Below are 12,903 nucleotides of genomic sequence, written 5' to 3' on the forward strand. Positions count from 1 at the left end.
GGGACAAGGCAGAGGTCTGAGCTAGCCTCAGCAGTGTGATTGCTCAGAGACAGTGGGCCTAGACGCAGAAGCAACAGCATTGCAGGGTGAGGGGTCAGCACAGCCTCAGATCCACAGACAGACTCTCCTTATCTGTGGTTGAGTATATGGAGGCTCGAGACCCTGGGAGTCCCTGGTATCCCCAGACCCAGGTCCAGCACTCCTGTCTACTCTGTGCTGTCAACCATTATGGTTTCTGCCTCTCCCTCTGCCTGCCCTGCTGCGTTGGCATCAAAGCCTACAGAGTGTGTGGCTTTGTATTTCAGCTTTGGCTTGGGACCACCTGTATTTCTTGGAACAGTCTAAGCTCTGCTGTCTGAAGACTCTGGCAATCCCAGCCCCACTCCTCACACTGGTGTATAGTCTCAGAAACTCAGCTCAGGTCCCCAGAGACCCAACATCTGGGCTCTGCTGGTGAGATGAGACAAAGCAGCCCAGTGAGCCCCAGCTCACAGATGTGCAGGAAGGACCCAGGGCTCAAGGTGATGAGGGTGGACCTGGTAGGAGATGACCCCAGGGAGGGGTAGACTATAAAGGCCAAGGAGCAGGGGGTGTAGAGAGGAAAGGAGGTAACAGGGAGCACAAAAAGAGAAACTGAGCCTACCAGCCTGGAGTGAAGGTGGCTATGGCTCAGGAATACCCGATTGGCTCCAGGCGGCAAAACTGTGAATGCCCTTCAGTTATTCAGCATGTATGAACAATAATATCAACCAGAAGAAAGCTTTGATCTCAAACTTGTTTAGTGTGAAGTATGATATTACTTTGAGATATCATACACTATGTTCAGTTGGGATTTTTTTTTCTCCTTTCTTCCCAAATTGAGAGTGACCTGAATAATCCAGGAAGGGGGTTATAGTGACAGAGCACAAGCTATAGTATAAGAAACCTGATTCTTGATCTAACAGATATCTGATACTATCCAGTGAGTATGGAGCACAGAGATAAATCAGTCACATGAATTCCAGTCCAATGGAAGAACCGAATGCACATGTAATAACCAACTTGCACTGAGGGTTGTATCATGCTGGGGATACAAACAAGGACATGACTTCTACCCTTCGGAAGGTTCCAGTGCAGCATGGAACTAATCCAAAGTCAGTGGTGAACAGTAAGAGATTCAAAGAGCAAAGGCAATACTGAGAAGAGAGAGGCCAATTTCAAATTGTTAATTGCTGAAAACCTCATCCATTGGTTTTCTCTACAGTTTCACTCTCCATATCCTGGCCATGTGAAGTAGAGACACATGAAATGAGGTCTTTCTTGTGAAATGCTGCATTCATTCCTTTGCATGTGCAGTACAAGAACCACTTAGGATCCTAGGAGAGCTCTGTATATTGAATTTGTTTTAAATAAGCTCAGTGAGTGATGGAAGCTCAGAGAAACAGGATGTCAAACAGCACTGAAGATAGGGAAAATAAAGCAGTTTAACGAGTTACACTGGAACAAAAGAGACTGTAAGAGATTTTATACCTTTTAATTGTAAGAAATAAAAATAAATTACTTCATTTTTTATCAATTAGATAAAAAGATCGTAGATCTTAACCTAAGCAGAAATTACCAAATAACATGTAAACTGACAATTCAATCAAGATTATTAGATGATTTCTAAAGAATAGCTATTCCTTATTTTGTCTTTGGAAATATGACCTCTTCAAAGTATAGAGGCAAGATTTAAAACATACAGGCAGACATTGCCATCCAGCATTCTTCTGGCCAAAGCGATATGATTGGAATTTTTGAGAAGCCTATTACTCTAACTGCCTCAAAGCTCGACCTGGTGAAAATCGTTTCAAGGAGGAATGGTCTAAAAATGCTCCCTCACAAAGGCAGTCCTTCCAGTTTAGAATAAGACCGGCACAGCTCTCATAGCTACTTCCTGCAGAAAGCTGGTTCTTCCTCCCTCCCAAGATCCTGTCAGAAATGAGGGTCAGTCACCCCAAGGGGGAGTCATAGCACTTTATATAAAAATACCCGTCAATATTTGCCCAGTTATATTATCTAAGGAACTGAGAAATTTTGTTTATATTTTAAGATCGGCAAATGCCAAAATACTAATTTGAATCGAATAACCTTTCCCAATCTTACATTAAAATGCAGAGAGATCCTATGTAAACACATCCTACAGAACCTTCTAGATAATCGAAGAGAACATTTAGGTTCTGTAACATTTTAGTGTTAGGCCTACTTTAATTCCTAAAAAATAGTGGTGTGTCTGTATTGCACATCAAGCCTGAAGGCCTTGCTTTCCTCTCGTTCAGAGACCTGGTTCTGTTCCAGCTGCTCTACTCACTGCCTTGGTGGCCATGGGCAGCCTCTGCGCCTCAATGTCCTCATCTGTAAAATAGAATGAAATGTAACCTTGGAGGACATTTTGAAAATGAAATGGGACTACCTGTGCCAATTGCAGTGTGGGCGGGAGACTCGGTCTATCCAGTGTCTCCCGCAGCCTCTGCCCAGGGCCACAGATTCTTGGGTTTGCCATGTGGTAGCGCCTAGCAGTCAGCCCAGAGTGCTGCCCTCCCCGACCGAACCCTCTCCCTAGAGCCAGAATCAGAGTGGTAGTTCTCAACTTCAGCAACATCGATTATGAAGTTACCCAACTCCGCCCAAGAGCCCAAAATGGGACTGAGCAATCTCCTCCAGATGATTCTGCTACTAGCCAAGCATGAGAGCCATTGTCCTACCGAGATCATTCTCGAGAGATCACTCTTCCTCATGGTCTCTAAAATCCTTCAGCCCCTTATACCTTCTCTTCACTCACTTCCAGCATCCCTCCAACAGGCTGTATCTTCCATGAGTTGCTGTACAAGTTCTTTACCTGAACCAAATCCTAACCCTTGGTAGGAGAGAAAAAACATACTCTCAAGTGATGGGGTCACTAAAGGAACCCCAAAGATTCACCCTTGACTAGGCTTGTCTTATGTCTTCTGTAGGGGTAGAAGGTCTCTGCTTCCCAGCTCCATGTCGCCTGAGGAGAGGCATCCCCTGCCGTTGGCTTAAGTTCAGCATGCGCTGGTACAAGAAGGAGCTTGAGCCACTCCTGCCCATAAAAGGTGCCATGGGCACCCCAATGACTACATTTTCACAGAAACCCTTCCCTATGTTCTGAGAATAAATTTCCAGAAGTTTACTTCTGGTGGGACCAAGATAGGCATATTTTTGAGGCAGGTGGAATTAGATCACTAAAATATTTCAGTAAGTTGGAAGCTCTGTCTCTGAAAAACATTCTTTCAAATTTCTCGAAGCTTCTGGTTCCCTCTTCAACTGTCAAGGAAGCAAACCTCGAAGACTTTCTGGGAGTCTCCATCCCCGGCGGACCTCCACAGATCACACGTTTGGAAATCTCTATCTCTGTTTCGCAAGTTGTATGGCAAATACCTGTGGCCCAGCTGGTTCTGGGATGCATTTGGTGAAGCCATCCCTACTTGGTCAAACTGTGTTCTTGGTAAACGTTCTGGAAGCAGGCTCAGAAGAAGGTTTTTGTGGGGACCACCACGGAGGTAGCTGATGCACCACTGTTTTGCTTTGCAGGAATGTTAGTTCAGCCGGAGAGGAGGCTCGCAGGAGGATGCGGGAATGTGACGGGCTCACAGATGCTCTGCTCTACGTGATCCAGTCCGCGCTGGGGAGCAGTGAGATCGATAGCAAGGTTGGTTGTGTTTGCATAGATTAAACATCTCAGTGAATAAAGATGCCCAGGGGACTAAGCAATGGCTAACAGCAGCAGAGAGCTAATGCTTTGCTTAATACCTTCACTCTGCAATCTCTCTTGTCTCCCCATAGGAATCCAACATTTTCTAGATGCATTTCTAATCCTAGCCTAGAACTAGACACCTAAGTCTCGATTAATAATAAAAATGTGGATTGTTTTAAGTTACTCAGACCAGATGAGTGTATAAACTTTTACATACCACATTACCCACAAGTTTCCAGCCTTAGTTTATAAAATATGCTTTCAAAAGAAAGAGAAATATTAAAACTACCTGAGCTTTGAATAATTCTATATTCTTGCACATTAATTTTTTTCAAATGTTAATTGTAGCAAATGCCATTTTAAAAATGTCTTATGGGGATCCCTGGGTGGCTCAGTGGTTTGGCACCTGCCTTTGGCCCAGGGTGCGATACTGGAGACCCGGGATCGAATCCCACGTCAGGCTCCCGGTGCATGGAGCCTGCTTCTCCCTCTGCCTGTGTCTCTGCCTCTCTCTCTCTCTCTCTCTGCCTCTCATGAATAAATAAAATCTTTAAAAAAAATGTCTTATGAAGACTGAAGAACCTCTGTCCAAATCTGAATAAACAGGACTGGCCATACGTTAATCCTCAGAGTCCAGTCAGTGTCTGAGTTCACAAACCAGAATAGAATTGGGTGAGCTTTGCCAGTGGTGGAGGTATTTTGTTTTGCCTTAATTTGTTTCTTGATTAGTTTTGATTCAGTCTAAATGTAAAGTTGTCAAGTAATAATATCCCGATATAAACACAGACTTTACTGATGCTTTTTAAGTGACCCATGTGATAAACATGAGATCTTAATGAGAATTTCTCCAAAGCCACATGACTGACATTTTGGGCCAAGTTATTCTGTGCTGGGGGGACGTCCTGTGCATTGTAGATGTCGGGCAGCATCCCTGGGCTCTCCCCACTACATACCAATAGCATCTCCCTTCCCGGTTGTGACAAACAAAAATGTCCCCAAACATTGCCCAGTGTCGCCCAAGGGAGCAAAATTGGTCCTGGTTGTAAACCACGGCCATGTGCCCGGATCTCATCACAGCCCTTGGACTCTGAATGTCCATCTCTGGTCTCAGATTTGTGTTCCTTTAAAAGTTTATCGGGTGATTTGATGTGTGTCCTATACTGAGAACCCACCATAGTAGATTAGAGAGACAGCTCTGAGGAATCCGATGAAATGTTATTTAGTTGTAAAATCAGATGAAGAACAAGTAAGACTGCTTTTTTCCTCTTAGCTATCAGCTGGCATGGAGAATGACGTAACAGTTCTCCACCTTGACTACACAGTGGAACAGCTAAGAAACTGAGACAATTGCTCATACCCAAGCCCTTCTCCCCATAGTTGTAGATGTGTGATACCTTCTGGAACTACAGCCCTCTTGAGTACTAGTTTGCTGCGGCTATAAACGTGGTTTATCATCTCATCACCACCACTGAGTTACACAGGCATCATTAGTTTACTCTGCAAGTGTTACCAATTTCGAAGGCACTATGATGTGCTAAAGATTTAATCAACCCCTCATGTAAACACCCTTAATGGCCATTTTAGAACTTTTAATATCATTGATAGGAAAATAAGTCCCTACAACAATGATCAGTCAAGATGTCTTGAGTATTTATAGATGTCTGTTAATACAACGGATGATCGATTTTTAAAAGAGCTGCTGGAGGTAATTCACGGAGCCTGTGGTGCGAGGATCTCAGCATTCAGAACAGTAAGGACTACAACATCCGGGCACTAAGCCTCCTACTATAATGGATACAAAAAGAGCTTTATACTGTCTGGGCCTTACAGTTGAAAAGAAAATAAGAGTCCACAGCCTCTTGCCTTGGCCAAGTGCCCATGTCAACACTGGTAGGAAGGTAGCCATTAGCAGGATAGCCCCAAAACAAAGTGCTGTGAGGCCCCACACTTTCTTCCTGATGTGGCCGGTGGCTAGATTCCTGAAACCCCTAGGTGGTCCCCCCTGGGGGGGGGGGGATGTCCACATTTTATTCAGAAGAGGAACCTGGAATCAATGTAAGTGTTGAGGGCAGCAATCAGAAGACGTGGCTATTTCTGATGAAGCAGCAAGGGCACCACGCTTGGGTAGATGTGCCACCTCAACCTCCTGCTCACTAAGGACTATACCTGAATACCCCAACTTCAGGACTGGGAGGACGGTCAGAGCTTCTGAAAGGATCAGACGCCAAGGGTTACTTAGCAGTGCTTGGCCGGCCAGAATGTGCCATGACCTTTAATGTATTATTGTCCCACAGTGTCCCACGTGGCCCTCTGCGTGGTCACCTCTGAGCTCTCCCAAGGACAAGATAGAGGGGGAATGGGTCCACATTCTCTTTAAGACCAGCAAAGTTAGTGAATAAAAGAGCCTGGAATCCATGCAAGCTCTCAGCTCAGCTCCTGTAATTGGGACAGTTTGTTGAATGGGTAACATATGGTAGAGCAGCCTACAGACAACTTCCAAATTAGCCCTTTCTAATAGAAAATAAAGAGTCAAAATGACCCTGGTGGCCAAGAGGAACTGCTAAAAGCGCCGTTGACAGCAATGGATGTCAAAAGCAGAGCCACCAGCTGCCACATGCCTCCTGGTGGCGTCCCAAAGAAGAGCAGTAGCTGCCTTTTTTTTTTTTCCTACCCTCTTTCCCACTTCCTTCAAGGGAAGGGCCTGAATGGGTGACCCTCCCACACCACGCTGAGCTAGAGAGATGAGGTCAGTCCCTGGACCCTGGGCCACCCCTCCTTCCCTCTGCACCCCCTCCTCCGCCAACCCTGCTCTATCCCCCCACCCCTACCTTCTCCCAGAACATCCCCCAGCCACAGGTAGATTATAAAGCATTTCTGGAAACTGCTGTGGATGTGTTCCCCAGCAGTCATTTGTTAAACAGAGGCACGGAGATGCCCCCAGGGAAGATGAACAGCAGGATGAGAAAGAAGTTGATTCTCCCAGGCCTTTGATGTAAGAAAAATCAGTTTGAGCTGATTTAAAAATCGTTCTGACTTATGCCATAACATTTCCCTTTCAGGGAGAGACTTTCTCTCTTTCATGCATCGTCCTGTGTTTACCTGCTTTCATGCCTGTTCCTTTTTTGATGCAGAGAGGATGCTTGAAATAGAAAATCAAGTTGACTCAAAGCCTGTGGGATTAGCAGCCATGAAACCTTGAAAAGCTGACAAGAAAGGTCTGGAATGGCAAAGGCTCCAGAGATAGACCCAGAAAACCATTTTTCCTGGTTGATTGTCATGCCCCCAGTTAAGGACACGTGCGCAGGTTTTCCCAGATTCCCACTTGGGAGGGGAATGGTGGGGCCCTGCCCCTCGCAGGTCTGGCCCAGGACCAGAGAGAAGTGGCCCGGTCTGCTGGGCATCCCCACCAGCTTCAGGTCTCATCCCCTTCGTCTGTGAAATGGAACCATGTTCCCTGGCTCAAATGCTGGTGCACACAGCAGGTGCCTGGGCAGCCAGGGCCAAAGTGGCAGGCTTTTAAAAATAAAACTTAGCACAGGTTTTCCCCATCATCGTTTTGGGTGTTTTTTTTTTTAATGGAGTGTTATTTTTCCTCTTCCCACTGTTCATCAAATGCAAAGCAAAGGTCAAAAGGTTGATCTGAAATTCATGTATGAAACCTGGTCTCAATGTGATGATATTCCAGAGGAAGAGTCATGGGAGGAAGTGGAAGCACACAGAGATTAAGCACTTTGCCCAAGGTCATATATAGCTCACGAAATGGCAAAGCAGGACCGAAACCTAGACTGGCTGGCTCGGGGTCTGATGCTCTGGACTGGCAGGCCGTGCCGTCTGCACTACTGCTCACTGTGAAGGCTCACACGGTGCTCACTGTGGACCAGACACTGCTCAGTACACACGCGCGGGGTTGGTTTCCCATTGCTGCCATAACAAATTGCCACAAACACGGTAACTTAAAACCACACAGATTTATCCTGTTACTGTTTTACAGGTCAGGAGTCCCAAACGGGTCTTGTTGGGCTAAAATCAGTGTGTCTCCAGGGCTGCATTCCTCCTGGAAGCTCAGGAGAGAATTGGTTGGAGGTGCCCACAAAACTTTAGCTTGTGGCACCTTCTTCCGTCTTCTAAGCCAGCAGTGAGAGGTCACACCACTTCTCGTGCCACCCTCTCTCACTTCTAGGACCCTCAGGGGTACGTGGGCCCACTAGGGTAACCCAGTGGGTTACCTGACTAAAGGTCTGCAGCCTCCATTCCCCCTGGCCACATAACCTAACTGAGCCGAGTCACAGCTTACAGAGATTAATACATGAGTGCTGTCATGACCATCTTCCAGAGGAAGCAGTTGAGTTGCGGAGATGTTGGGGGTACTGTCTGAGTCACACAACCAACAGACACACACCAAGGACTCTCCAGGTATCCAGCTGCACACAGTGTGTCCTGAAGCACTGTTTCACCCCCACGCTACGAAAACAGAAGCACCAGCCATCAAATCAAGTCAACAGAATGGAAACTATGTCCCCAAGTGATCCCGGCACTCGGGCTGCCTGGGACACCCCCCCCCAACTTTATATGTATCTCTCACCTCATTTTACTCCCAGTAAGTGGCCCGATGGGTGGGAAATACCAGTGTTTCCTTCCCAGAGCTGATGGAAATGTGAGTAGCCACACTCTTGGTGACTGTGAGCCCCAGTCCCCAGGTGGGGGTGGTGTGCGCATGAGCCACACTTGGAACCTCTTGTGGTTGTGGACTCTCTTCCCACAAGTGAACTTCTGTTGACAATGACAGTGTTTATACAAGTAACTACTGTGGATAAGGAAAGATATTAAGACCATCTCGGGTTTCTCTCAATTCTTTCCACCGCGGCTGTCAAGGGAGCCTTAAGGAACCAGCAGCCAAAGGTATCCAGAAGGAATCAGGTGTGGGAATTACTGCTTTCCTGAGTGAAGGAGTGCCGGTTGGTTTTTATTCATTCCTCTTTGTTTCCTTTCCCCTTTTTTGTTTTTTTGTTTTGTTTTGGTTTGGTTTGGTTTTTGTTTTTGTTTTTGTTTTATTTTGTTTTGTTTTGTTTTTTGTTTTTGGTTCTCCAGACCGTTGAAAACTGTGTGTGCATTTTAAGGAACCTGTCGTACCGGCTGGCAGCAGAAACGTCTCAGGGACAGCACATGGGCACAGATGAGCTAGACGGGCTGCTCTGCGGTGAGGCCAATGGCAAAGACGCGGAGAGTTCTGGGTGCTGGGGCAAGAAGAAAAAGAAAAAGAAATCCCAAGATCAGGTAATACAGGCAACTTGCAGCTGCACGCACTTAGCCCGTCCCTAATTACAACGTTCACATTTCTTCTGCATATATAGCTGTGGGGCTCTGCACTTGCAATGTGTGACACAATCACGAACACATCTGCAGAATTTTCCTGTGGGGCTTTCACAGCTCAGAGCTTCAAACGGCTCCCCCCAGGTCCTGCAGGCCAGCCCAGATAGGACTTTTGAAAAAGAGTCTCGTGAGTCCCAGGCAGGCTCTGAGGTCCCAGCTTGTAGAGTCTGTCCTGGCCAATGACTCTTCTGTGTGTTCATCTGCACATTGATGGAGGTCCTTGCCAGGGACAGGCGGGGTGCCTTGCAGGTGGTGCAGATGCACCATAGGTGTGGTATAGGAAGGGAAGCAGAACAGAAGTGCACGAAAACCCAACACATAGTTTACTGCATGTTTTGAAACCTTTTGGTATGTACTTTTGCCTTTATTAGAAATAGGGGGCTGGTGGCTCAGGTTCACAGTGCTCCAACAGGATGCATTAGGAGCTTAGCCTGCATGAACCATTCTGATAAATTCAGAAAGCTGTCCAGCTGGAGAGGTCTCTTCAGAATAGATGGACTTTACCTCAAGCAACTGTACGGAGGCTGCCTGCAGTGAGGTAAAGGCCAATAGGCAGCCACTCTTGGCCTTGGTGGAATTAAGACAGCCTCCACCCCTCACCCATTGCCCCCCACATAAGGTAGTAGTGCAAGTGGTAGTTGCTGGCCTGAAACCCCTGCTACTGAGGTTGTCCCATCTCACTGTGGTCTGGGCGGTGTGGTCATGTGTCCAGTCTTCCTTGGACACTGTGGTCATATCCCAACGCTAGGGTCATACAGACCCAAGATCTGACTATCTTCAAGAGTGAACAACTAAGCAAGCAGGGCGGAACATACAATTCTCTCTTAGCAGGTTTTAATTCAAGATAAATATGAAAAAGTATCTGTTCACATCATTTTAAAAAGTATTTTCAAAAACATTCTGTTTCAAGTAAGGATTATAGAAGCTCTTTTGTTTGAAGTAAGGATTCCGGGGAATGCACTCTTAATAATTCCTGAAGTTTACTTGACTGTATCGATGTTAGTATTTTTTAGATTCTGGTTCTCTTGCTGTCTGAGGCCCCTGAGGTCTACTCCAGGCGCATCTGCAACTTCTAGATATGTATGTTCCAGCATCAACATACCTATAATATAAAAGATACATGCAGCTTACCCTTTTGATGGTGACCTTCCACTTGGCGAACTTCCCAACCCTGAATTCTCTCCTGTAGTGGATCAGTGCTGTGTCCAATGTCTCCTCAAATTTCAGTAGCCTTTATGAGGATTGAGCCATACTTCTTAATTCAGCCACTTAAAAACCTCCTATCAGGTGAATGCAGTGGTTAACTAGCAGGCTATATGCCAGGCATTATGCCAAATAATGTCAGATACCTCAGATTTCCTACCCGGTACTACCCAGACCATGATGATTTCTGAACTTTTTTTAATATCAAATAAACGAAACATGGCCTAACAAAGGTATAATGGGTCCTTCTCATGGTTTCCCGCTGCAGTACTGTATACCTAGGGCTCTGTCCTTTCACTGCTTTATCCCAGAAAGTGCACGAGCATAATAAAGATTGAAAACAGCATTGGTGCTTCCCAGTCTGTCCAGTTATCATAATCTCCTGGTCTCATCCACCACTTATAGACTCAGAACCTCCGGGATGGGCCCAGGCAACTTTAGAAGGCAGATTTGGAAAATTGTATTAACATGTTAGCCTTGGTTTAAAAAAATGAATTAAAAAACACAAAACTTTGAACTGAGCTTGAATTCACTCTGATTTCAAGGTTTTCTTTCCAGTCTGTTGTTTGGATTCAGAAGTACATCCTTCTGATGACCCCTGCACCTGTCACTGGTATCCCATCAGTAAGAGTTGGCCCCAAACCCTGAACCTTTTTTCCAACTCTGCCAAGGTGTGTTTACATGGCTTGAAGTCTTTCAAGTAACAGGTGAGATTAGATATTGATTGGGTCCAGAGAAGTCAGAGAATATTCATGGACTTCACCCCAAAATACAGCCCTCCTTTCAAGCTATTAGCTAACTCCTTAGAACCTTATGATGAGCAACTTCCCACCTTAGAATGTTGTATTTTTGAACCATGGTTTATGACATCAATGAGCTATTTTCTAAGCTGAGTAAGATGCAGAGATTAATTCAATTTTGTCATCTTTTTGCCAAAAGTCTAAGTGAAAATTTATAAGGGTCATTTGTACCATCCTTTTCTTAACGATATTCTTTAAGGAAGCAAAAAGGATTTCTTTAAGAAAGTTTTGCTGAAACAACCATGTTAAAATACAATAGAACATTGTTATTCATAAAGAAACTTCAAAGTCGTGGTTTCAGTCAATGATGTTTTGTAAAAGACCTTTGTGCTCTAATACAAACATATTTTATGAAAAATTTTTATGTAAACAGATAGTAATTATGGTTGTTTGAAAGTCATTTCATATGTCTTGTCAAGTTCAGTATATGTGAAAACAGTCAAGAGTAAAAACCATCTTGTATGGAAAACCAATAAGAGGCACAGCTGAAAGGTCTGGAGATGGGGAGGTGAGCATCTCACATCCTCTTGCCCCCCCCCCCCCCCCCCCCCCCCGTGCGTGGTCCCCAGGAGAGAACTGAATCTAGATGGTGCCACCTGCTGGGGAGGATGGGCATTTGCGCCAGCCTGGGGTCTCCGCAGGGAGAATGTGCTTCACACTGAGGAATGTGCTTTGCACTTGGGGAAAACAGGTGGCCATTCCAAATAATCTAAAGGAATTAAAAGCCAGCTGTCTAAAGTGAGAGGAGGAACCAAGGCCCTAATTCATCACGGTTAACAGGTTGCAGCAAGGTGAGAAATGGAAATGTGCACAGGCCTGGCTAGGACAAAGCATCCCTGTCTTTGCTAACACCAGAACAGCAGGTTACCTTCAGAGACTGCAGACTGATTTAACTCACCTGGAAGCTTCCAGAAAGTTCTAGGTTTACAGTTTTATTTATTTTTTTTTTATAAATTTTTATTTATTTATGATAGTCACACAGAGAGAGAGAGAGAGGCAGAGACACAGGCAGAGGGAGAAGCAGGCTCCATGCACCGGGAGCTCGACGTGGGATTAGATCCCAGGTCTTCAGGATCGCGCCCTGGGCCAAAGGCTGGCACCAAACCGCTGCGCCACCCAGGGATCCCGGTTTACAGTTTTAAAGATGGTCAGGTATCCATTCCCTGGAGTCTCTGTTGCTAATAAAGTCAAGTTTTCAAAGAACATATAGTAATTAGAATATATAATACCAGGTGAAGTGAAGAAAAAGAAGAGAAAAACAGGAGTATATATAGAGAGCTGTAGATATAATATAGATAAAACCTGGCCAATTTTGCAAAATGTGTATCACATGCAAATATAAAATATATTTTTTTAATATTTTTATTTGTGTATATATGTATGTGTGTGTTTCTAGAGAAAGTACAGTAACGTCAAAGACAGAGGATAGTGATTCTTTTTATACAGGCATTACATTTGTAATTTTTTCAAATACCATTTAGAAAATAATATTTTAGAAAGCACGAGCTGATTAAGTCAGCTTGCTTATAACCGGTATTCATTTTCTTCTCTTAAATTTAAGATGTCCAGAGAAAGGGATGCAAGGAGCTGTGTAAAATGAAAGGTTGTCTAATCCACAACAGATATTTCCTAAGAGAGGAGCCAGAGATTTTAGCAAGAAGCCAAAGTGATACAAATAGTAATTGGTTTAATGATTGCCTCTGGAGCTTGCTGTATCTCAGGAATTTATGTTGATTCTTACCTTTGCCACTGTTATTCTATACCTTAGGAAAATGCTGTGATATTGTAAAAGTCAGA

At 44.9% G+C, this 12,903-nt stretch overlaps 1 protein-coding gene across 5 annotated transcripts in view; it reads left to right on the forward strand.

Annotated features, from left to right (window-relative positions):
• The window catches only part of CTNND2 (catenin delta 2), a 913,492-nt gene that overhangs the window by 774,879 nt on the left and 125,710 nt on the right, over window positions 1-12,903 (forward strand). For all 5 annotated transcript variants that reach the window (XM_077879565.1, XM_077879568.1, XM_077879566.1 and 2 more), the window contains 2 exons: window positions 3,571-3,688; window positions 8,822-9,007. In XM_077879565.1, coding sequence (XP_077735691.1) covers window positions 3,571-3,688; window positions 8,822-9,007 — 304 coding nt within the window. The remainder of the gene's footprint in view (window positions 1-3,570; window positions 3,689-8,821; window positions 9,008-12,903) is intronic.

This window comes from Canis aureus, chromosome 31, assembly GCF_053574225.1.
Source record: "Canis aureus isolate CA01 chromosome 31, VMU_Caureus_v.1.0, whole genome shotgun sequence".
Lineage (NCBI taxonomy): Eukaryota > Metazoa > Chordata > Mammalia > Carnivora > Canidae > Canis > Canis aureus.